At 36.4% G+C, this 27,329-nt stretch overlaps 1 protein-coding gene across 2 annotated transcripts in view; it reads right to left on the reverse strand.

Annotated features, from left to right (window-relative positions):
- Window positions 1-27,329, reverse strand: part of Kpna3 (karyopherin subunit alpha 3) — an 86,010-nt gene that overhangs the window by 20,312 nt on the left and 38,369 nt on the right. For both annotated transcript variants that reach the window (XM_020170900.2, XM_074043414.1), the window contains exons 2-7: window positions 26,779-26,823; window positions 11,823-11,912; window positions 11,618-11,647; window positions 11,478-11,530; window positions 11,254-11,349; window positions 870-955 (exon numbers count right to left, since the gene is read on the reverse strand). In XM_020170900.2, the coding sequence (XP_020026489.2) occupies window positions 870-955; window positions 11,254-11,349; window positions 11,478-11,530; window positions 11,618-11,647; window positions 11,823-11,912; window positions 26,779-26,823 (400 nt within the window). The remainder of the gene's footprint in view (window positions 1-869; window positions 956-11,253; window positions 11,350-11,477; window positions 11,531-11,617; window positions 11,648-11,822; window positions 11,913-26,778; window positions 26,824-27,329) is intronic.

A 27,329-nucleotide genomic window follows, 5' to 3' on the forward strand; every position in this document is an offset into this window, starting at 1 on the left:
CAAGCCTTTGTGTAGACACATTTCACCTCTCTTTGTTTTATCAAGGAGTAGAATTGGGTTTTTTTTTTGTTGTTTTGGTTTTTGGCAGGATTGGAATTTGAACTCAGGGCTTTGCACTTGGCTAGGCAGGAGCTCTACTGTTTGAGCCATGCCTCCAGCACAACATATTTGAGAGGCTTTTTCAAAGTAATTATACCATTTTATCTTAGAGACATAGTCTCATTATATATCCAAGGCTGGCCCAAACTCACAATACCACTACACCATCTTACACTCCCACCAGTAATGTATGAGGTGTTCAACTGACTCACATTTTTAATCTAACTAATTTTATTTATCACTTCTGTAAAATGAAAGACCAGTATCATTTATCAAAAATAATAACCAAGAAATAAACAAAGAACAATGAAAATAAAACATTGTTGTTAAACAGCACTCCATAGTTTCTATTAAAACATCAGTCTAAAACTATTTCCCTTCTGTTTCAACTATCACCAAATCAGAAATTAGTCAAAGACCTGAGTCAGTTTCTGCTGCTATATTAATAGTAGTAACCTATCCTGAGTGAGCAAAATTTTAGTATACATGGAATAACCTAAAGAGCATAAGCTACTCAGCATATTTTGAAGGTATTAGAAACAAAAATTTTAAATCCTATTATTAGAGAATTGTCTTTACTACAAAAGATAAGCCCCGCACCCTTTCTAGTAAGTATAAATTAAAATTATTTAGTGATAGATTAATAGTTGGGAGAAAATTATCATTAAAGTAACTTATAAAATTCAGCAATTTAAAAATGTTATAAAACTCATTCTTCCTTGCCAGCATTTTTTAAAAAAAGCTCAGAGTAAGGAATTTAATTGACTTACTAGACTGTACAACAGCTTGAGTCTGTGCAGAAGTTCCTGATGCTATATTAGTTAATGCCCAAGCAGCTTCAAACTGTAAGGAAGGACTGTAAAAAAAACAATTAAAAAAATTTTAGAGACATAACTACTACCTAAACTTATAAGCCTCAGACCTATACAGTTAGCTCCTATCTTGTCCTTGAATTTCACCTTCTTGTAGCCAACTGCCTATTGTATATCTCTACCTGAGTAGCTCACTGCTTCCTAAAGGCAGTCACTATATAAACCAACTTCTTTATGCCCACTGACAGTTGTAATGTTTAGTTGGTCATCATGTCCCTTGACCTAACCTAAGAGCAATTAGCTCCTTAATATCACTTGCGTTTAAGGAATCTTTTTTTTTTCTTTTTTGGCGGTACTGGGGTTTGAACTCACAGGGCCTCAGCTTGCTAGGAAGGCACTCTACCACTTGAGCAACTCCTTCAGCCCTGTTTTGTTTTGGATAGTTCGTGATAGGGCCCTGTGAACTATTTGCCTGGGCTACCTTTGAACCGCAATCTTTCTGAGTAGCTAGGATTAAAGGTATGAGCCACTGGCACCTAGCTAGAATCACTTCTACTATCACTGTGCTAGTTGAGGCTCTCGTAATATCACTTGAATCACTGCCACAGCCTCAAGGCTTGTCTTAAAGCCTGGATCCTAGCTGAGTACACTACACCAGCTGCATTACATACTGGAGCTATGACAAGGCTGCATAATTCTGCACACAAGACAAGGCTATTAAAAATCTGGGATAGTATGGAAGACCACACAAAAAAAAAGTGAAAACTTGGATGGCGACTAGAGGGAGGAAGCAGAAAGCGTGCTTCCTAAAGTAAAATCGTGGAGAGACACTGGAGATACACCATATAGGAAAAACCACTGAGAAGAGGCAAAACTCCTACTCCTCCACACCCCCAGCCTGCGCATAGCATCTCCACTCCACGTTAAACGAAGAAACCAGGAGGGCTCCAGTGCTGCCCGGTGGCAGCTTCCAGACTGCTTGGGAAGACACAGACAACCAGGTGAGCTAAACAGCATGCATTACTCCCACAGACAACCCTAGGTCAGATCAGCATAGTCCCCTGGACAGACTGACCCCCACGCAGGGAAAAAAGAGAAAAAACCGAACTGAATAAACAACAACAACAACAAAAAGACACGTAGCAAAGAGGGCAGGTCACCCTGAGAGCCAAAGAGGTGGGGAGGGCAATCCCTCATGGAACTGTAAATAAACAAGCCGGCTGGAGAAGGCAGGAGTGGCAGCACCTGGCCAGCAACCTTGGAGCAGGAAAGCTTGTAAAAGTGGCTATGTGAGGAAAGCTCCACTGGAGAGGGGGGAAGGGGCACTTCCCACTTGAACTGTAAACAAACAAGCGAGAAGGCGGGTGTAGCGTCACCTCCCCCAGGGTCCTTGGAAAGGGGAAAGCTTGTAACAGTGGTGGTCATGCCCAGTAGAACCCTAAATAAACAAAGCCTGTGGGGCTAGGTGACTGTCAAACTCATTCCTGAGATCTGCAATCAATAAAGCCTCCAGCAACAGCTGGCTAACAGTAAGGGGCAGGTGAGCTGCAGCCTCAAATGGGCATTCACAGAACTGTGTCCAGACCCTTTTTTTCTTCTTTCTGTTTCTCTTCCTTTGATGAGACAACACTGAAGGACTGCATGCTGCATGCTGAAAGACTTACTGAAACTGTATCGCATTCGAACTTGGGATATTTTGTTGTGTTTTGTTTTGTTTGTTTGTTTGTTTTCCCCCTTTGATGAGACAATGACAGAACTGCTTCTCAGACACCATCTCCAGGATTGGAGGCTGAGGGACTAACACCAAAATTAATAAGAATGAAACTTTATTGCATTTGAACTTGGGGATTTTTTTTTTTAATCCTCTGTCTCTCTAATGCCTGTTTAGCTTACTGTTGATTAGTACACTGTCTCTCCCTGTTTATTTCTTTGACACTGGTTTTTTTGTTGTTTGTTTTGTTTTCTACTTGTTTGTTTTCCCCTTTTTCTTTACCTTCTTTGCTTTCCCTCTCCTCTCACCCTTCTTATTATATTACGAGCTAGAAAATACTTAATTGCACACAATACAGGGACAGTAACAATAGCAAGGACAATAATGGGAAGATGGAAAAGAGGGAAACCAGTTTCCCCCCAGTATTAAACTAGTACAAGAACCAGAGGGAAATGAAGAAAAGAGATACTCAGATCCAGACTCCAACAAAATGAAGATGAACTATGCCAAAGAACCCAATGAAGCCCACAACAACAAATCTGAAAGAGAAAATCCTGCAAGTAATCAATGAGAATTTTATAGAGATGATACTGGATATGGTCAACCAAAATGTACAGGAGACACTCAAGAAATTCCAGGACAACATAAACAGAGAATTTGAGAAAGCACAAGAAGAAATAAAAGAACCCATAGAAGCACTATATAAACACCAAAGTGAAACAAAGAACATGATTAATAAAGAGATAAATGAACTCAGGTCCGAAATAGACAACATTAAAAAGGAAGGGACTCAGGATATGGAAAACCTCAGAAAAAAGAACGAAACAGAAATGCAAACCAAAATGAAAGGCCAATCCAGCAGAATACAACAAGCAGAAGACAGAATCTCAGAACTTGAAGATGAAATGGTAATTAAAGGAAATACTGAAGAACTATTAGTTAAACAACTCAAGACCTGTGAAAAAAAAATGCAAGAACTCACTGACTCCATCAAAAAGACCAAACCTGAGAATCATGGGCATTGAAGAAGGAGAAGAGGTGCAAGCGAAGGGAATGTGAAATATATTCAACAAAATAATTTCAGAAAATATCCCAAATCTAGAGAAATCTATGCCCATATAGGTACAAGAGGCCTCCAGAACACCAAACAGACCTGACCAAAATAGAACTACCCCACGGCATATTATCATTAGAACAACAAGTACAGAGACTTGAGAAAGAATATTGAAGGCTGTAGGAGAGAAAAATAACATACAAAGGTAAACCCAACAAAATCACAGCAGACTTCTCAAAAGAAACATTAAAAGCAAGACGAGCTTGGGGTGAGACCTTCCGGGCACTGAATGAAAATAACTTCAACCCTAGGATACTCTACCCAGCAAAACTACCATTCAAAATAGGTGGAGTAATAAGTCTTTTATGATAGCAGAAACTAAAACAACACATGACCACAAAGCCACCACTACAAAAGATTCTTCAAGGGATTCTGCACACAGAAAATGAAACCAACATAACCATGAAAGGGCAGGCAGTACCAAACTACAGGAAAAGAAAAGGCAAGAAGGTAGAGATTAACATCCATTTAGGTACACACAATAAAACCTCCAAACAAGTAAGACAGCTAAATGACAGGAATCACCACATACGTATCAGTACTAGCACTTAATGTTAATGGACTTAATTTCCCCATCAAAAGGCACCATTTGACTAACTGGATTAAAAAGGAAGCTCCAACAATTTGTTGCTTACAGGAGACCCATCTCACTGACAGAAATAAGCATAGGCTTAGGATGAAAGGCTTGAAGAAGATTTACCAAGCCAATGGCCCTCGAAAACAGGCAGGAGTAGCAACACTAATCTCTGACAAAGTAGACTTCAAACCCACATTGATCAAACAAGATAAAGAAGGACATTCCAAACTAATAAAAGGGGAAATAGACCAAAAGAAAATAACAATTATCAACCTATATGCACCCAATGTCATCAAACATACCATGAAGGACCTAAAAGCACATATTAACTCCAACACAGTGGTCGTGGGAGACTTAAACATCCCATTATCATCAATAGATAGGTCATCCAAACAAAAAAATCAATAAAGAAATCCTAGATCTAAAATATGCCACAGATCAAATGAACCTAGTTGATGTCTACAGAACATTTCATCCAATTTCTACACAATATAAATTCTTCTCAGCAGCCCATGGAACCTTCTCCAATATAGATCATATCCTAGGGCACAAAGCAAGCCTCAGCAAATATAAGAAAACAGAAATTATACCATGCATTCTATCTGATCACAATGCAATAAAACTAGAACTCAACAACAAAAGTAAAAACAAAAAACATGCAAAACAGATGGAAAATGAATAACACATTGCTTAATGAACAATGGGTCATTGATGAAATAAAATAGGAAACTAAAAAATTCCTGGAAGTCAATGAAAATGAAAACACAACCTACCGGAACCTATGGGACACAGCAAAGGCAGTACTGAGAGGAAAGTTTATAGCCATGAGTGCATCTATTAAAAAGACTGAAAGATCTCAAATCACTGACCTAATGACATATTTCTAGATACTTATGATCATCCAAAACTGAACCAAGAAGACATTAATCAGCTGAATAGATCTGTAACACAAAATGAAATTGAACCAGCAATCAAAAGTCTCCCTAAAAAGAAAAGTCCAGGACCTGACAGATTCTCTGCTGAATTCTATCAGACCTTTAAAGAAGAACTGATACCAACCCTACTTAAACTGTTCCACGAAATAGAAAGGGAAGGAAAACTGCCTAACACGTTTTATGAAGCCAGTATTACACTTATCCCAAAACCAGGCAAAGACACTTCCAAAAACGAGAACTATAGGCCAATCTCCTTAATGAACATTGATGCAAAAATCCTCAATAAAATAATGGCAAACCGAATTCAACACCACATCAAAAAAGCCATTCATCATGACCAAGTAGGCTTCATCCCAGGAATGCAGGGGTGGTTCAACATACGAAAATCAATAAACGTAATAAACCACATTAACAGAAGCAAAGACAAAAACCACTTGATCATCTCAATAGATGCAGAAAAAGCCTTTGATAAGATCCAACACCATTTCATGATAAAAGCTCTAAGAAAACTAAGAATAGAAGGAAAGTACCTAAACATTACAAAAGCTATATATGACAAACCTACAGCCAGCATTACACTTAACAGAGAAAAACTGAAACCATTCGTCTAAAATCAGGAGCTAGACAAGGATGCCCACTATCTCCACTCCTATTCAAGATAGTACTGGAATTCCTAGGCAGAGCAATTAGGCAAGAAGAAGGAATAAAAGGAATACAAATAGGTAAAGAAACTGTCAAAATATCCCTGTTTGCAGATGACATGATCCTATACCTTAAAGACCCAAAAAACTCTTCTCAAAAGCTTTTAGACACCATCAATAGTTATAGCAAGGTAGCAGGATATAAAATCACATAGAAAAATCATTAGCATTTCTATATACTAATAATGAACAAACTGAGAAAGAATATATGAAAACAATTCCATTTACAATAGCCTCCATAAACATCAAATACCTAGGTGTAAACCTAACAAAGGATGTGAACGACCTCTACAAGGAAAACTATAAACTTCTGAAGAAAGAGATTGAGGAAGACTATAGAAAGTGGAGAGATCTCCCATGCTCAAGGATTGGTAGAATCAACATAGTAAAAATGTCTATACTCCCAAAAGTAATCTACATGTTTAATACAATTCCCATCAAAATCCCAAAGAGATTGAAAATTCTACCATTAAATTTATATGGAAACACAAGAGGCCACAAATAGCCAAGGCAATACTCAGTAAAAAGAACAACACTGGATGTATCACAATACCCGACTTCAAACTATATTACAAAGCAGTAGCAATAAAAACAGCATGGTACTGGCACAAAAACAGACATGAAGACCAGTGGAACAGAATAGAAGACCCAAATATGAAGCTACACAACTATAACCAACTTATCTTTGACAAAGGAGCTAAAAATATACAATGGAGAAAAGGTAGCCTCTTTAACAAAAACTGCTGGGAAAACTGGTTAGCAGTCTGCAAAAAACTGAAACTAGATCCATGTTTATCACCCTATACCAATATTAACTCAAAATGGATCAAGGATCTTAATATTGGACCCCAAACTCTAAAGTAGGTACAGGAAAAAGTAGGAAATACTCTGGAATTAATAAGTATAGGCAAGAACTTTCTCAATGGAACCCCAGTAGCTCAGCAACTAAAAGATAGCATAGATAAATGGGACTTCATAAAACTAAAAAGCTTCTGCTCAACAAAAGAAATGGTCTCTAAACTGAAGAGAACACCCACAGAGTGGGAGAAAATATTTGCCAGCTACACATCAGACAAAGGACTAATAACCAGAATATATAGGGAACTTCAAAAACTAAATTCTCCAATAATTCTAAATTCTAAATTCTCCAAAAATTTTGAATTTGAATTCAAAATTTGAATTCAAAATTTTGAATTTTGAATTTTGGAAATTCAAAAACTAAATTCTCCAAAAAACTAATGAACCAATAAAGTAATGGGCAAGTGAACTAAACAGAACTTTCTCAAAAGAAGAAATTGAAATGGCCAAAAAACACATGAAAAAATGCTTGCCATCTCTAGCAATAAAGGAAATGCAAATTAAAACCACACTAAGATTCCACCTCACCCCTGTTAGAATAGCCATCATCAGCAACACCACTAACAGGTGTTGGTGAGGATGCGGGGAAAAAGGAACCCTCTTACACTGCTGGTGGGAATGTAAACTAGTACAACCACTCTGGAAAAAAATTTGGAGGCTTCTTAAAAATCTAAACATTGATCTACCATATGATCCAGCAATACCACTCTTCGGGATATACCCAAAAGACCGTGACACAGGTTACTCCTGAGGCACCTGCACACCCATGTTTATTGCAGCACTATTCACAATAGCCAAGTTATGTGAACAGCCAAGATGCCCCACTACTGATGAATGGATTAAGAAAATGTGGTATTTATACACAATGGAATTTTATGGAGCCATGAAGAAGAATGAAATGTTATCATTCGCAGGTAAATGGATGGAACTGGAGAACATCATTCTGAGTGAGGTTAGCCTGGCCCAAAAGATCAATAATCGTATGTTCTCCCTCATATGCAGATGTTAGATCAAGCACAAACACAAGAGGATTGGAGTTTGATCACATGATAAAGCGAGAACACAGAAGGGAGGTATGAGGATAGGTAAGACACCCAAAAAAGTAGATAGCATTTGTTGCCCTCAATGCAGAGAAACTAAAGCAGATACTTTAAAGCAACTGAGGCCAACTGAGGGGACCAGGAACTAGAGAAAAGGTTAGTTCGAGAAGAATTAACTTACAAGGTAACATATGTGTACAGGAAAGCAATGTGAGTCAACTCCCTGTATAGCTGTCCTTATCTCAACTAGCAAAAACCCTTGGTCCTTCCTATTATTGCTTATACTGTCTCTTCAACAAAATTAGAGATAAGGGCAAAATAGTTTCTGCCTGGTAGCGAGGGGTTGTGGGGGGTAAGAGAGGGGGTGGGAGAAATGACCCAAATATTGTATGCACATATGAATAAAATAAAAAATAAAATAAAATAAAAATTTTAAAAAGTGAAAACTGAATTAGCCTTTCAAAGATGGACTTTTAAAAGGCCGGTACTGACAGCTGGAAAAAAAAATCACAGGTGGAATGATATCAATGGATGTGTATAGATAAGAAATAGATCAAGAGCTGGCGCCAAGTAATATGCAAAAATATAATGATGTGTGTGCATGTGTGAATTTTGGAGGGTGGGAGTAGGAGTGGAGAGATTGTGTCCCAAATCCTAGATTTCAGTACATGGAACTTATTCTAGAGACATACTAAGTACAGGATGTTACTGAAAAGAAGAGTAAAGAAAATGTCAGTCAATGGTATGTACAATGTATAAAAAAGGTTAAAGGGTGATATAGGAGAAACTTGTAAAAGGAGACTGTAATAAAGTTAGGATAAACAGATGAAAGAATGTAATACCAGAATAGGAGGGGTATAACCAGCAAAAAGTATGATGAGCCAAAAACTAGGAAGTTAGAAGAAAAGTCTATAAACATTAAAGAAAGAAGGTGAGGTTGCTAGTATCAAAAAGCATGCCGAGCTTGCTGCTGGGCATGGTGGCTCATGCCTATAATGCTAGCTACTTGGGAGGCTGAGAACAGGAGAATCACTGTTTGAGGCCAGCCAGAGCAAGTAGTTCGAGAGACCTCATCTCCAAAACAGCTAGAGCAAAATGGACTAGAGCTGTGGCTCAAGCCAGAAAGTGACTGCTGTGTAACACGAAGCTCTGAATTCAAACCTGTCTCACCAAAAAAAGAAAAGAAAAGAAAAGAAAAAAGTTAATGGGCCTGAAAGCATGACATCCAAGAAAGAAAAGGTTTTAAGGTAAATATCAGAGACACAACAATGAGGATGAAAAACATACTTTATAGGTTAAAAAGACAGAGCAAATGAGAAAATGGAGTAGTTAAGAACTTACAAGATGAATTATGGCAGAAGGCAGGGAATAAGAAGGTATCAGAGGCAGAGGAGGAATAAAAGGACAATTAAGAGCAAAGATGAAGCCAGGCGTCTTTTTTTTTTTTTTAATCACCCTGCCCTCTCCCTCTCCCCCTAAGCCAGGCGTCCTTGACTCATGCTTGTAATCCTAGCTACTTGGGAGGTCAAGATCAGAAAAGCCACAGGTCTAGGCCAGTTTGGGCAAAAAGTCAGTGAGATCCCCATCTCAACCAACAGCTGGGCACAGCAGCATGCACTTGTTATCCCAAGGTATGCCAGGCTGAGACTGGGAGGACAGCAATTCTAGGCCAGCCTGGGTTGTGAGACCCAACCTCAATGGAAAAAATGTTGGATATGATAGTGTGTGCCTGTCATCCCAGTGATGGTGGAAAGCATAAAATAGGAGGATCATGGTCCAAACTAGACCAAAAGAAAATAAAAGGATCAAAGATGGTATGCTAGAGTGGAAGAAAGAAGAGTTATTAAATTGGCTAAGTGGTCTGGCAAAATCCTGGAAATGGGGGCTATAAATGAGAAAATGGAAAGAAATAAAAAATAAAAGCACAAAGGCAAGGAAAGACTTCTAAGAGAGAAGATATAGAACCATAAGTGAGCACAGTAAGTAAACAATATACACAGTGTTTTGTGTATATAGTTTCCATTCCTCACAACCACCTAATTTTTCCAGATGAGGTACCTGAGTCTCAAAAACCACTTGAGTTTTGGTCAACAGCAAACCCTGGATTTAAGTCTATGTGACTACAAAGTATATATATGGATATAACATTCCAGGAGAAATCCATAAAGTCATGTACAACTCTGACAATTTTCTATTTTTGCTTTGGGTGGTAGCAATATAGATTTGTGTTTTATAATTATTCCTTCAGCTGTATATATTTTAGCATATAATTATTCCTTCAGCGTATATATTTTAGCTGTATAATATGCTGTTTTATATCCCCAAACTCCACATAAATGAATCTATGCCAAAGGATAGAAAGAAAAGGAAAACAAAAAAATTAAAACAAAATACAACAACAACAATAACAATAAAAAGAAAATGAGAGAAAGGAACCAAGAACAAAAAAGGGGCCTTAAAGGTGGAGGTAAAACATTAAGGGGCCAGGAGTGGGACTGTGGCACAAGACAAAAGCAGAAGGTATTTTTAAATACTAAAAGCCTTAGTGGCAACATTTATATCACTATCTTTATCTAGCCAACTGAAAAATCCTCTGACAACTTTTATCAAAATATCTCAAGTTTCATTCTAAATGCTCTTAAATGCAAAAATAGCATATTTCTTAATTTTCCCAGTTAATTCAAACCGAAAAAGTTTAAGACATAGCCTTGTGGTATGTCTAAACACAAGTGGAACTAGGGCCAATACCTCAAAAGACACCATGCTGTATTTTTCCCATTCTCTTCTGGGTAAGTACAACCTGCTCACTTACTTTTACTATACACAAACAAAAAGCATGATGTAGGACAACTGAGTTCTATTAAAGACTACACACAGGATCAGTGAGCAGCTGGAATAGTCCCAGGATACGGAACAGCAACTTAGTTCTGGAAACCATTCATGGTGACTGGTCACAAGGTTAATCTATATATAGACTCTTGAGCAGGGTGACTCAAATACTATCTGGGTTGTTTTAAAACTGCTAATAAAAAAACGTAACAATAAAGACTATAAATATTTTAGATTAATTACAGCACACAATACCCAGGGCACTAAACGTCTATAAGATATATACAGACTTCAGAAACTAAAAAAAAAGAATTACCTTAAGTCTCCTGAATATGGCCATAGATAGAATATTACATAAAAATGCATGACAATTAAAAAACATCAGGTTGGAGATATAGTTTAGACCACCTGCCTAGCATGTATAAAGCCCTGGGTTTGATCCAGCTCTACCGAAAACCAAAACAAAACCGTAATAAATACAAAACCAAACTGAATCCCTTGGTTAAATAACAATCCTACGTTTTAAGATAACTGAAAAAAGTGAACAGGGAATCAAGGGACTCAAATCCATACTTACTTATCATCTCTTTCTAGACATTTGACTAGAATTGGTAAAATCCCAGATTTTATTAGGTCATCAATTGGTGGGTTTCTGTCACTGGATAATAGTTTTCTATAAAAAGAAATATAAGAAATTACTATAATTTTCAACTATGAACAGAAATAAATAATGTACTCCTTCTGGGTTATCAACTAAGACACTCTAAATATAATTCTCTCTCCAGACAAATTAGTATTTACCTTGCTGCTTGGACAGCACTCAACTGTACCACTGGGTTATCACTTGTAGCATTCTGCAAAGCCAAATGTAAATTTCAGAAATTAGAAAAAAAATCTATTTCAAAACACTTCAAAACTAGAACATTAAATTAATAACATACCTGCAATATAGCTTCTAGTGTTACATTTTGCTTAAAAAGAGAAAAAAAGCAGTTTATTAACAAAATTACATTCATTATCTACATGCTAAAGTTAGAATTAATGTACCTTAAGTGCCATTATTAAATTGGTCTTATGTTAAAAATGAAGTTCTCCTGGTTACTATAAAAATTATTTTAGATACTTTATAAAAACAAGGTAACTTACTGCTTTAAAATCAGCATCAACATCTGAATCTTCTAAACTTTCTTCTTGGGGAACATTTCTTTTTTTCAGTAAATGTTCATCTCTTTTGTTCTGAAATGTAACCAATAAATACTTAATAATTCATGAGAATTCTATTTTTAACAAAAAAAATCCATTAAAATCATTTCAACTTTATCCAGCAATTATGAAACACATACTGAATCTCTATATAAGGATAATATTAATTAAATGTGCCTGTTGTAAACCAATGACAGTTCACATTTTAGCTTTGGTAATAAAATTAACTGGTTTACTGATAGTCCAGCTTTACACACACACAATATTCACTAAGCACCAACTATTTTGACCAACACTGTGCTTTCTGATCTATAGTAAGGATTTAAATTTGGGGATACAATATTACTATATATAGAGAGATATATAAAACAATATTATTGTAATCATCTAGCAAATATATTTCAACTAGTATGTCAACTTTCATCTACTTATTGCTAACAGTTGCTTGAGCAATTTATTAAGAGCCAGCCTTTTGGCTGTGGTGGTTCAAGCCTGTAATCCTAGCTACTCAGGAGGCAGAGATCAAGGAGGATCACGGTTTCAGCCCAGGCAGAAAGTTCACAAGACCCCATAGCTCAGTCAGTGGCTGGGTATGGTGGCACATCTATCACCCCCAGCTATGTGAGCAAGCACAAACAGAAGAAGCACAGTCCAGGCTGGCCAAGAAGTAAAGTAAGACTCTATCTCAAAAACAACTAACACAAAAAAGGGCTGGAGACGTGACTAAAATGGTAGAGCATGAGTCCCTGAGTTCAATCCCCAGAACCACCAAAAAAAAAAGAAAAGAAGGAAGGAAGGAAGGAAGATGTGGCAATAAAATTAAAAGGAAGAAAGGGAGGGAGGACTGGATGGAGGGAAGAGAGGGAGCCAGACTAACAGGATGAGCTCAAAGCTCAAATATTAAGGTGTGTATATGCTTGTTGGAAATGTAGGAAGTAGGAATTCATTAACATAAACGCTACCCACTTGCCATTATTTCAAATTAAACTCTTGCTATCTGGCTCTTAAAAATAAGAATTGTGTACATTTTACATTTTATGAAACTTCAATTGTTTGTAATTGCAATCTGTGCCATTTCATACATTATGTAACTTTCGGAAAACCATCAATTTTCTGTAAGTTTTCAGTTTGGCTATACAATTAACAAAAATAAATTAGATCAAGACTAAATGAGGTGCTGGCCGTAGTGGCACACAAATGTAATCCCAGCTACTTGGGAGGTAGAGACAGGATTGCAAGTTCAAGGCCAGCCCAGGCAAAGTTAGCAAATCCTTATCACAAACCTGTTGATATTGTCTTAAGTAGGGAGGGAGAATGCTGGTGGGATGAACCTAACCAAGGTACACTGTAAGCATATATGAAAATGTTACAATGAACCCCCCCCAATATAACTAATATACGCTAATAAAATGCTTTAAGAAAAACATCAAACAAGAATAAAAACAAAAGGGCTGAGGGCATAAGTGGTAGAATCCCCAGTACTTCAAACAAAAACCAACAAAACCAAATGATTTCTAATATTCTTTTCAAATTAAAAATTCAAAGGATACACCTCCAGTGTTCAACATAACATTTACAGAAGTGTTTTATTTCAAAAGAAAGTTATTTTAGACACATTAATAGTCAAGATAAAATTCAGATCAAATAGAAAGTTAAAACTAGAAATATATATCTGAATCTTACTGGCTATTGTAAATAATGCTGCAATAAACATGGGTGTGCAGATGCCTTTGGAATAACCTGAGTTGCATTCCTTTGGGTATATCCCTAGGAGTGGAAATACCACTTTTAGCTGCATTCTAGGTTTTGACATGAGATTCTGTTGATGCTCAAATGTATTAGTAATTTATAACTTTTACATCTGTGAAGTTTTGGACCTGTCTTATATGATTATTTCTAAGTTAGATTGTAGTCAGAGAACATCATCTGTATGATACACTGACTTTGCTTTGTATCAGAGGTTCTCAAAGGAAATAGTTTAACATGTAGGTAAATTCAAACAACTTAATAGTTGTATGGGATAAAGAAAAACATGAATTAAAAGGCAAAATTATTTCAATCTTAGATAAAATGTGATTGAAAGGACTGTATTGTGCTCTGATGTTCAAGCTGTGAACTACCCCAAGATGTAATAGTTCTGTGGTATCTGAAAGATGTCACAGTATTTCTTCCAAAATTTAGAACATTTAGGTGTCTTTGAGATTACTGTGAGATCCCATGGTATCTCAGTGCATATTTTGTAAACTACAGCTTTATACTATCACAAAATCAGTTTCCAAATATGTATGGGACTCTATATGGTTTCAGTTGATAGAGATTGTGAATTAAGTATTATAAATTTTTTATTTCTTATTAATTGGTGTGAACAGTTATTACTGAGAGGAAAGTCTCCCACATGAATATGGCTTTGACAAATTTCTCCTTCTACTTTCCCAAAATTGTGTGTGTGTGTGTGTGTGTGTGTGTGTGTGTTTGTGTGTGATTGAGTTTTGAACTCAGGACCTTACACTTGTTATAGGCAGGTTCTCTACCAGTTGAACTACTCCATCAGCCCCCCTATTACAGCTTCTTAGTAAGGTGTTTCTTTTATACCAAGTTGACAATACTGGGCACAGTGGTTTATACCTGTATTTCTAGCAACATGGAGATTGAGAGGATCATGGCTCAACGTCAGCCAGGGAAAAATGTTAGCAGGACTCCATCTCAACAAATAAGGTGGGCATGGGAGAGCACACCTGTCATACCAGCTATCAAGATGAGGCTTAGGTAGGAGGATAGAAGTCCGAGCCCAGTCGTGTGCAAAAAGAGTGAGACCCTATATGAAAAATAATGTAAAAACAAAAGGGGCTGGAGGTGTGGCTCAAGTGGTAGAGCACTTGTGTGCGCCCTCAGTTCAAACTCCACTGAGGGGGTGGGGAGAATCTGACAACTTCTCTACTTAAACTGAAAAATCTAAACACAGGTCAAAAATTTACAGCATGAGAACAAAAACATGTACAAGAAGAGGAAAGATAATCCCTACAGTTTCTGGTGGTAGGATTAATCATTAAAGCTTCACTGAAATCAGGAGCTTGGGGCTGGAAGTGTGTAGCTCAGTGGTGGAATGCACACCAGGAATGTATGAGGCCCAGGGTTTGATTTCTAATACCACCAAAACCCACCCCCATCAATAACCTAAATTATCCCGTCACTTGACATATCCTAGTGATTTTTATCCTCCCAAAAGCTATACTACAATTAATTCAGTACTCATAAAAGGCATACCTTTCATTTGTTAAGTGGGAGAGGAGGTCAGAGCTCATAGGTACAGTTTCAACATCCACCTGTATGCACACACACACACACACACACACACACACACACACATACATATGCACACTATGCATTTCATAATTTCCTTTAAAATCCATTTTTATTCTTTTGACCATGCATTGTATTTATCTATATTGCTTATTTTATATCTTGTTTTCTATTAGGATGAACCACAAAGAACTGTGGCTCAACCTAATATTGTGTCAGTAAGTTCTATATGCTATCAGTTACACATAATACTTTTTTCATTCACAAATTTCTCTGTCCATTTTGAAAAGGTGGAGCTGGTGGAGTGGCTCAAGTGGTAGAATACCTGCCTAGCAAACACCAGGCCCTAACTTCAACCCCCTCAGTACCAGAAAAACAAACAAACAAAAAAACACTTAAACTTGTGGAATAAGATAGCAATTACTTCTTGTAAATCTTAAAAGTGCAAATAATTTATTATTTATCATCCTTGCTTAAAACTTGAAATAATCTTTTTTATCCAGCAATATCCCATTGTCTTGAATTCTCATTTAGTTTTAGTTCTCTTAAAATTAAAATCCTGATTCTACAGATGAGTAGAAGGGAACACAGAGAAGCTGTCTAAATTAAATTATATAGTTAAGAAATAACTGGAGTCACGATTTCACTCAAGTAGTGGTTATAGACACTGTTTTCTTAATATATATTCTGCTTTGGTTTTTGGCGGTTTTTTTTTTTTTCCCCTCAACTCTAGTTGTATCTAACTGCTTCAAAAGAAGTAGGAAAAGTGCTCACAGGTAAGACTGTCCACTCAATATTAACACTTATGAAATGACATTAATGCTGGCTGGTTATAAGGCTGTTCACTCATGAGTTTAATATGTTATATCAGTGTGTGTTATACTGCAATTCAAAAAAATTTTACACACTACTAGTTTATCAGTCTAACAATATATCAGATATTTTGGACTGCAGGATCATTAACTGATTTCCGCAAATGGGGGCTTCTTTTTGGATTCTGATTTACCAACTTAGGCTTTTCTTTTGTTTTGTTTTGTTTTTTTTAAAATCCAGTATGGTTTTATTTATTTTTTTTTTTTGGGTTATTTAGATTAATTCTTTTTTTTTTTTTCATTTTTCTTTTATTATTCATATGTGCATACAAGGCTTGGTTCATTTCTCCCCCCTGCCCCCACCCCCTCCCTTACCACCCACTCCACCCCCTCCCGCTTCCCCCCTCAATACCCAGCAGAAACTATATTGCCCTTATCTCTAATTTTGTTGTAGAGAGAGTATAAGCAATAATAGGAAGGAACAAGGGGTTTTGCTGGTTGAGATAAGGATAGCCATACACGGCATTGACTCTCATTGATTTCCTGTGCGTGGGTGTTACCTTCTAGGTTAATTCTTTTTGATCTAACCTTTTCTCTAGTTCCTGGTCCCCTTTTCCTATTGGCCTCAGTTGCTTTAAGGTATCTGCTTTAGTTTCTCTGCATTAAGGGCAACAAATGCTAGCTAGTTTTTTAGGTGTCTTACCTATCCTCACTCCTCCCTTGTGTGCTCTCGCTTTTATCATGTGCTCATAGTCCAATCCCCTTGTTGTGTTTGCCCTTGATCTAATGTCCACATATGAGGGAGAACATACGATTTTTGGTCTTTTGGGCCAGGCTAACCTCACTCAGAATGATGTTCTCCAGTTCCATCCATTTACCAGCGAATGATAACATTTCGTTCTTCTTCATGGCTGCATAGAATTCCATTGTGTATAGATACCACATTTTCTTAATCCATTCGTCTGTGCTGGGGCATCTTGGCTGTTTCCATAACTTGGCTATTGTGAATAGTGCCGCAATAAACATGGATGTGCAGGTGCCTCTGGAGTAACAGTCTTTTGGGTATATCCCCAAGAGTGGTATTGCTGGATCAAATGGTAGATCGATGTCCAGCTTTTTAAGTATAGGCTTTTCTTTTGTAACTGAAAAATTTATTGAAATAACTATAGATTCAAATGCAGTTGTAAGAAATAACAGAGTAATCCCTTGTACCTCCTTGCCCAGGTTCATCCAATGGTAATATTTTGTGATACTATGGAGATACGACATTGATGCAGCCCACTAATCTCATTCAGAGTCCCCATTTTACTTGCATTTGTGTGTGTGTGTGTGTGTGTGTGTGTCTAAGATCTAGACAATGTAGATACATGTACCCACCACCATGGTCAAGATGTTAAACAGTTTCAACAATACAAAATGCTCATGTCGCCCTTTTATAAGCAAACCCATCTCCTTCTCATCTCCCTACCCCCATTATCTAACCCTTGGCAACCACTAATCTGTCTTCTATTTCTAAAATTTCATCACTTAAAAATGTTACATAAATGAAATTCTATCTATCTATCTATATCCTTCTTGTGATATGATTTTTCAGGTCAATTTAATTCCCTGGAGACTCACACAAGTTGTTGCTTTTATCAATACTTTTTATTTTTTATTCACAGTAGGGAGATACTATGGACATATATTTGTTTAAGCACTTACCCATTAAAGATCACCTGTTTGTTTCCAGATTTGGGCTATTATAAAGTTGCTATAAACATTCACGCACAAGTTTTATATGAAGGGAAAATTTCATTTCTCTGGAATAAATGTCAGACAGCATGAATGCTAGGTCACAGAGGTTGCATGTTTGGATAAGAAACTGTTGAGTAGTTTTCTAGAGTAGTTTATACCAGTTTGCACTTCCACCAGCAACAAATGAGTGATCCAGTTTCTCCACATCCCCAACCAGTAATGATTTTATCACTAGTGTTTACTTATTAAAGAGACTGTTCTTTACTTGTTTGATGTCTTTATTGAAAATCAATTTAACATAAATATGTGGATTTATTTCTGGGTTCTGTGTCTCACCAGTCTGTATATGTTTTTATGTCACTAACATTTTATTTTGATTACTATAGCTTTATATGGAACAAAGCCTTTGGCTTTGTTCTTTTTGCTAGTATTCCTCAGGTTATTAAGAATCTCTGTGGTCCTACAAGAATATTAGACAATTTTTGTATTTCTGTGAAAAAATGTCAATAGAATCTGCAGATTCAATAGAAAATGTAGAAACGTAGAAAATCTAGCCCCGTTTTATTTTTTATTAGTGTATATATTAATTGTACAAGAGGGTTTCATTGTGGTATTTCCACACATGCATGCAATGTACTTTGATCAAATTAATCCTCTCTATTGCTTTCTTATCTAACTCTTTTAAACAATTTTAATGGGTTTCATTATTCCGTTTTCATACAAGCATATGAAGTACTCTCCCTCCACCCCACACCCTCACCACTTCCACTGATTTCCACCTCTAAAGAGTCCCTGTTTTACACTCATGTCATTCCTTTTTCTTTTTTAAAGTCTATATTCTGCATGAGAGAGAACATGCAATATCTGTCAATCTCAGTCTGGCTTATTTCCCTTAAGATAATGATTTCCAGTTCCACCCATTTTCCTGAAAACAACATAATTTCACTCTTCTTTGTGGCTGAATAAAAAACTCCATTGTGTATATATAGCATGTTTTCTTTACCTATTCATCAACTAATGAACACCTACGCTAATTCCATAGTTTGGCTACTGTGAATAGTGCCACAATAAATAAAGGTATGTAGGTATCTTTGCCGTATGTTGACTTACACTCCTTTGGCTAGATGCCCAGGAAGGGTATTGCAGGATCATATGATAGTTGTGTTTTTTAATTTTTTGAGGAATCTCCATTCTGAGATCCATAGCTGCTACACTAATTTACATTCCCTCCAAGAGTATATAAGGGTTCTTTTCTCCTCATATTTTCACCAGCATTTGTTGTTTCTTGATGACTGTTATTACAACTAAAGTGAGCTGGGAGTCTCAGTGCAGTTTTGATTTGCATCTCCATTATGGCTAAGGATGCTGAACATTTCTTCATATATTGCCATTCTTTTGAGAACTGTCTCTTCAATTCATTTGCCCATTTCTTTTCCTGTATTAATTTTTAAAGAGTTCTTTATATAACGTGGGTATTAATCCTATATCGGATCAATAGCAGGCAAAATTTTTCTCCCATTTTTGTAGGCTGCCCCTTGATTCTGGAAATTGTTTCCTTTGCAGTGCAGCAATCTGATATAATACCATTTGTCAATGTTTGCTCTTATTTCTTGAGCAATTAGTCTTTAGAAAGGTATTACCTATGCTTGTGTTTTCAAGGGTTTTCCCTGTTCTCCACTAGTAGTTTGAAAATTTCAGGATTTACATTTAGATCTTTAATCCATTTTGAATACATTTTTGTACAGGGTGAGAGACAGAGGTCTAGTTTCAGTCTTCTCCATGTGGATATCCAGTTTTCCCAAAACGATTTGTTGAAGAGGCTGTCTTTTTCCAACATGTTTGTGGTGCTTTGGTGAAAATCAGATGGTTCTAGCTGTGTGGGCTTATTTTGGGAACTTCTATTCCACTAGCCTAAGTATCTGTTTTTGTGCCAGTACCATGCTACATTTGTTACTATGGGTCTGTAGTACAATTTGAAGTCAGGTATTGTGATACTTTCAGCATTGCTCTTTTTGCTTAGGATTGCTTTGGCTATTTGGAGCCTTTTGTGCTTCCTTATGAACTTTAGGACTTCAGTTTTTAATTTCTGTAAAAAATGTTATTGGAATTTTTATGGGGATTAAATCAAATCTGTAATTGCTTTCAGTAGTATAGCCATTTTTCACAGTATTAACTCTACCGAGCCATGAACAGGGGAAGTCTTTCCATCTTCTAGTGTCTTCTTCAGCATCTTCCAAGATTTTACAGTTTTTGTTTTAGAGTTCTTTCACCTCCTTTCTTGAGATTATTCCTAGAGTTTGGGATTTTTGTTACTGCTGTTTTGAAGCCATGGGAATGGGATCATTTTCCTCATTTCTTTCTCAGCCTGTTCATTACTGTTATATAAAAAAGCTACTGGTTTTTGTACATCAATTTTCATCTTGCTAACTTTGCTGAAGTATTTACCAGATCTAAGAGTGTTTTGATGAAATCTTTAGGGTCTTTGAAGTACAGGATCATATCACCTGCAAAGAGATATAATTTGACTTCTTTCTTTCCTATTTGTATCCTTTTTCTTTCTCTTGTCTTACCTGTCTGGCTAAGAATTCAAGCACTATATTGAGTGAGAGTAGAGAAAGTGCATGCCATTGTCTTGTTTCTGACTTTAGAAGAAATGATTTCAGTTTTTCCCTATTTGGAAAGATATTCCTTATTTATAATAGTAGACTTATCATATATAGCTTTTATTATGTTGAGGTTACATTACATAGTATTTTTACTTTATTACGTTTCTTCTATTCCTAGTTTCTTCAGGGCTTTTATCATGAATGGATATTGAATTTTTTCAGTCTTTTTCTGCATTATTGAGATATCATGTGATTTTTGTCCTTTATTCTGTTCATGTTCATATTATGTTTACTTACTTGCTATGAACCATCACTGCATCCCAGAAATGAAAGCAACCTGATCAGGGTATATAATCTTTGTAATGTAATGTGTTGCTGAATTCAATTTGCAAATATTTTTATTGAGAATTGTTGCATCTATGTTTATCAAGGAAACTTTCTTGTCATGCCCTTACCCAGTTTTGGTATCATGGTAATTCTAGATTCACTGAATGAGTCTGGTAGCTAGCATTCCTTTCCTTTCTGTTTTTCATGGAATAGTGTGAGGAAGAGTGGTGCTAGTTCTTTACAGGTAGAATTTAGCAGTTAATCTGTTCATTCCCAAGTTTCTCTTTGTTGGGAGATTATTGGTGACTCAATTTCACTCCCTGTTAAAGATATGTCTAGGTGGTTAATAGCCTTTTGGTTCAATTATGATAGATCATACACACCTAGAAATTTATCCATTTCTTCTAGATTTTCTAGCTTATTAAATGTAAGTTTTTGAAATATTCTCTAATGATCTGCTGAATTTCACTGGTACTTGTTATGATATCCCCTTTCCCATCTCTAATACTATTAATTTGTGTCTTTTCCCTCTTTCTTTTTGCTAGTTTAGCTAAGGGTTTGTTAGTCTTGTTTATCTTTTTAAACCACTAACTCCCCCCCATCCCTAGTGGTACTGGGATTTGAATTTAACTACTCAACTACTTTAGCCACATCCCAGCCCTTTTTGTTTTAGTTATTTTTCAGGTAAGATCTTGTGTTTTTGCCCAGGGCCAGGACTGCAGTGCTATAACCTATGATTCTGCATAACTGGGATCACAGGTACATGCCACCATACCCAGCTTGTTGGTTGAGATGGGGTTCTCACTAACTTTTTTGCTCTGGTGGCTCTAAATCTCAATCCTCCTGATCACTTCCTCCCAAGTAGCTAGAATTACAGGTGTGTACCACCATGCCCAGCTAAGAACCAACTTATTGATTCACTGATTCTTTGTATTGTTCTTTTAGTCTCAATTTCATTACTCCTGATCTTTATTATTTCTTTCTGTCTACTGCTTTGAACTCAGGACCTCATACTTGTTAGGCACCTATTTTTCTAAGAGCTTGAGGTATATCATTAGGTTATTTATTTGGGATCTCTGATTTTTAAAGGAAGGCACTCATAGCTATAAACTTTCCTCTTTACTGTGTTATAAAGGTTCTGGTGAGTTATGCTTTCATTTTATTCTAGAAATGTATTTATTTTCCCTCTTTTTTTCTACAATGACTGACTGATCACTTAAGACTGAACTGTTCAGTGTCCGTGTGTACAGGTATTTTCTATAGTTTCCCTTTTTATTGATTTCTAATCTGGTCTGATAAAATATGGGGGTTGTTTCAATTTCCTTCTATTTGTTAAGATTTGCTTTATGTCCTAACATACAATCCATTTTGAAGAAAGTTCCATGGCTGCTGAGAAGAATATGTATTCTGTTAGATGTCTGTTAAGTCCATTTGATCTATTTTGTCATTTAATTCTGAAGTTCTCTTATTGATATTTTGTCGACAAATATTTTCAGATATTAACATTCTTTAAAAGATGAAGTTGTTCCTAAATGTCTACTAGTACTGGATTGGTTAAAGTAATTTAAAATGGTGACCAGAAATCTGTGTGCAGGGTCATAGAATGATGTCTAAAATATAGATTTTTTTTAAGAGACCATACACTTTCACGTTGGTGTGGCCTCTTGTTTTGTAAAAGTTTGGATTTGTCATATTTTTAGAGAAAGATAATCCGTATGGATGATTTTCAAAACAGAATTAGTGGGGCTTGACGGTATAGCTCAGGATAGCACTTTGGCCTAGAATCCCAGCATACTTGAGGCCCTGGGTTCAATTCCCAGCACCACACACACACACACACACAAAACAGAGCAAAAGAAAAAAATTGTATAAATGATTTTCTCTGTGTAAAACTACAAGTAATTGGGTGGGTTTTTTTTTGTGCTTCTGTCTATTCATAATACATATATGTTTCAATAAATTATATTATTTTGATGATCATATGTTAGTCAGACTTTTGTTGTTATGACAAAATGCCTGACATAAGCAGCTTAGGGGGGCAATGATTTATTTTAACTCATAGATAAAATAAATCTTATAATACTAAGAGTGGAGTATTAAAGTCACCCACTAGTATTGTGTTGGGATCTGTCTTTATTTCCAGTAGTGTTTGCTTTATGAAATGGGATGTGTATATATGTTTACAATTGTTATATTCTCCTAAGAGATACCTTTATCAATATGAAATGACCTTCTGAAGTCTGCTTTGTGCTATGTGAGTATAGCTACTCCTGATTGCTTTCAGGCTCCATTTGCTAGGAAACTCTTTTTCCACCCTTTTACTCTAAGCCTATGTTTATCTTTACCAGTGAGTTGAGTTTGTTGTATGCAACAAATGGTTGGACCTTACTTTTTAATCCAGAATCTGTAGATCACTTTGGGTAGCATGGACATTATAATAACCACATCCACCATTCCCCAACAACCCCCCACACCACCTCCTCCTTCCCCCGGCCACTAACTCCAACTCTCAAGTCTCTTCTCTCAAAATGCTGTGTGATTTTTCTTCTCAAAGGAGCTGCAGAGATAGAGAGGTAGGAATCACAGAAAGACATTGGCCACAGAGAATGGAGAAATTCTCTCTTGAAGAGCTGTCCACACCTCTGTAGAATCACATCAAAATTCAATTAAGCTAAACAGGCACTCTGCCACTTGACCCACTTCACACATACACACACACACACACAAGTCAATTAATCTTTGGAGTCTAGGCTATGTTTCAGAAAGGATTCACTTTCCACTGCTCACCCAGGTAACTTTTAAATGTGAAATAAGAAACTATTTGAAATTTCCTTAGCAAACTTCATTTTTGTTCCTCCTACAGGACTTTCAGGAAATTTACTCTTAGTAATTGGAAAAAAGAGTAACATTATCTAGAAAATAAATGGGGGAGGGGGGAGAAAGGCCTTTAAGGTAGCCAATGTGAACACGTAAAAAGGATGTATTCTAACAGCAAGGCCCTGGTGGCTCACACCTACAATCCTAGTTACTCAGGAGACACAGATCAGGTAGGATCACAGTTCGAAGCCAGCCCTGGAAAACAATTTTTGAGACCCTATCTCAAAAAAACCCCATCACAAAAAAAGGCTGGTGGAGTGGCTCAAGGTGTAGGCCCTCAGTTCAAACCTCAGTATTGCAAAAAATGACAAAAAAGATGAGCTCTAACAAGTAAAGTTTTTTGTTTTGTTTTGTTTTGCAGTAGTGAGGTTTGAACTCAGGGTTTCAGGCTTGTTAAGCAAGCACTCTGCCACTTGAGCCACTCCACTAGCCCTTTTTGTGTTAGGTATTTTTGAGATAGGATCTAACAAACTGTCAGGTTTGTTTTGAACTATGATCCTTTTGATCTCTGCCTCCCAACTAGCTAGGATTATAGGCATGAACCGTCAGTGCCAGGCTTCTAACAAATAAGAAGTTTTATGCTATAAATATACTACAGCACAACTATACGGGGAACAAATATAAGCCAATGAATAGCTTAGATTTATAAGAATATTAGAGTTAACACAAAAGGGCTAAAATTGTATTTTAAGCATGAAAAGTTAAGGGAAAGTAAAGACCTATATTTGGGGACAGATAGTACAATGTTAACAGACAACAAATGAATGCATAATTCCAATTTTACTTTTATTTCCTCTACTAGGGAGAATGACCTTCACTTGATGAATAAAAACACAAACACAAAAAGACACATCATCCTTATCTATACAGAGTTCAGAATATGCAAAATAATCCAGTGTTAGGAATCAAGATAATAGTTGCTTCTCAGGATTGGTAGTGCCTAGGAAAGGGCCCCGTGGTACAGATAGCATTACCTTTCTTAACCCAGGATGTGGTAACATATGTCCATTTTATAAAAATTCTTCATCAAGCTGTACACTCAAAATATGTGAACTTTTGTATGTGTGATATCTATCAATAAAATGCTAAAAAGCAGCAGCTAAGTCCAAACTATTAAGACTGGCAAGGCGCTTACCTTACTTTATTAAGCTAAGGCTTAGTACATTTGTCTGGTCTAAAGGACCCAAGGATCTGAAAGAACTAGCAAATATGACTGTCAAAAATTACTGTGTCCATAAAGAAATTCAGGAACTAACAAGACAATTAAAATAATTAGTATTTTCAAATTTAATAAAAAATGAGTGGGTGGTGTGGTTCAAGTGGTAGAGTGCTTGCCTAGCATGTAGAAAGCCCTGAGTTCAAACCCCAGTGATAGGGAAAAAGAAGATAAATAAAAAATGAGTGGGGAGGGAAAAAAATGGACCTCAGGCACTATGTACTATACCAAAGAGCATAATATTGACATGTAAAAACTCAAAACTTGATTATGTAAACATTTAGAAAAAATAAGCTAATTCAACTTTATTCTTCAGGTTTCTTCTTAAATGTTATTTCTTCAAACAAATCATCTATGAATCTCCAATTCAAAAACTTCACCTTGCAGGGCACCAGCATCTAAGGCCTGTAATCCTAGCTACTTGGGAAGCCGAGACTGGGAGGATCACAGTTCCAGGCCAGCCTGGGCAAATAGTTCACCAGACCCCATTGCCAAAAAAAATCACAGCACAAATGGACTGGAGGTGTGGCTCAAGCAGCAGAGTGCCTGCTTTGCTTTGCATGTTTGAAATCCTGGCTCAAACCCCAATCTCACCAGAAAAAGAAAAAAAACTCTCATCTTGTTAACTTCCATAATTATCTATTGCTCCTCCATAGCACTATTCACAATTATTTAGAAAGACATATTTTATACAATCATTTATATAATGTCTATCTCCATGAGACATCTGCTTAAACAGTGATGCTTGGTAGGATAACCAAATAAAATGAACGATGAAGATCTTGTGAGCACAGTTAAAAGTAGCTTCTGGCAAACACTTACTTTGTAAGTTTAGAGATTTGAAGAGCAACCTAGCCAGTGCTTGACTGACAGCGAGTACTAAACAGTTACTAAAAAAATGCACAGGTCTAGTGACTCTGAGAGCGTATGTACTTTCAGAATCAAGTCATTCTTTCTGTTTTAAACAGAAAAGTTCCAAGATGGTAATTTAGTAAAAGCAGGAGTGAATTTGATCAGGAAAAGGATCTAATTAAATTTAAACGAATTTTCAAATCCCTTCTTAGAAGGTGCATATGTGTGGGAGGGGGTGGCCCAAACAATGTGTACACATGTGAGTAAATGTAAAAATGATTAAGAAAAAAAAAAGAAGGTACATGTATACAGAAGGAATTATGTATATTTTCTTCATTGTAAATTAAATTTTATTTGCTTCAAATAAAATGGGTTCACATGAAAATACAATCTGCTGCAAGTAACTCTAAAGTAACTCAAAAAGCAATGAAAGAAATAACCAAAAACAGGACTGTAAAACAGGTACAATGTGCGTGTGTGACGAGGGTACTAGTGGGAGGAGAGAGGGTGAATGAAGGAGATTAAGGTGACAGTATATGGCTTATGGACCTCATATACCTATATGAAATAGAAATAAGAAATCTCTTGCAATTGCTTTAAGTGAGTCAGGGAGGGGTTGAGGGTAAGAGATGATGGGGACAATGTAACGAATATACAATCTATGTCTAATCAGAATTGTCACTATGCATCCCCCCGGATAATGAATATATCCTAATAAAAATGTATTTAAAAATTTTTACAAAAAGCAGTGGAAGAAACTACTTTTATAAGAGCAACAGAATGCAACTGATAGGAGGTTTTTCTACTTTTGTTTATTTTTCTAAGTATCTTTTACAAGTATGAGTAACTCTTACCTAAGAGAGGAATCCTGTCTAACACAAAGCCCCACAGAAAGAGGATAATTAAGGAAAAAAGAACCTAACTTCATCAGATGTTGTGAAAATTTTAATGATGGTAAAGTACTTCTCACAGTACCTACTACCCTTGATAAATGGAAGCTATTATAATTATGAGTATATACCATTACAAACTATGTAATGATGTGTTTTCATATTAAGTGGTTTTAGGAATGACCTCTAACTTGCCATAGTACTTTCACTATTGAAGTTATACAGAATTTTAACATCAGAAAAATCTTTAAATAGCTTCCTTTAAGTGCGTATCACCCTTACCTTTCGCAGTTCAACTGTTACTTCATTTCTGTGTCTTCGCATTGTCTAAAAAGAAAAATAAAGATTATGTAAGTATAAAAATATTGATACTGCTAGTATGTAAATTAGGCATTTGAGGCTTAAATCTTTTTAGAAGTAATTTAATCTTAAGGATTAAAGGCAGATCCATTTACTTGTGTGTGTGTATGTATGTGTTTGTTTTCTTTGAGACAGGGTCTATCGAAGTAGCCAGGCTGGCCTCCAACTCTAGATCCTCCTTCCTCATCCTCCAAGTGCTAACATCACAAGCATGTGTGTCCACATGCCTCAGCTGATCAATTTATTTTAGATGCTGAATTATTATTAGATAAAAAGCCAAAATTCTGTTTTACTAGACATTTGTTGGTTAATTTTGTGAAAGGTAAAAGATGAGGCTTGGCTGCCTCGGATCCATTCTTCTGGGTCCTGGGTGTAGACCCAGTTTTCTTTGGAAAATTACATCCTCCCCACTATGTACAGTGTTCAGAAATCTAAAGTGCCTCACTTACTCCTAGCTTAAGACAAAACAATAA

This window comes from Castor canadensis, chromosome 10 (assembly GCF_047511655.1).
Source record: "Castor canadensis chromosome 10, mCasCan1.hap1v2, whole genome shotgun sequence".
Lineage (NCBI taxonomy): Eukaryota > Metazoa > Chordata > Mammalia > Rodentia > Castoridae > Castor > Castor canadensis.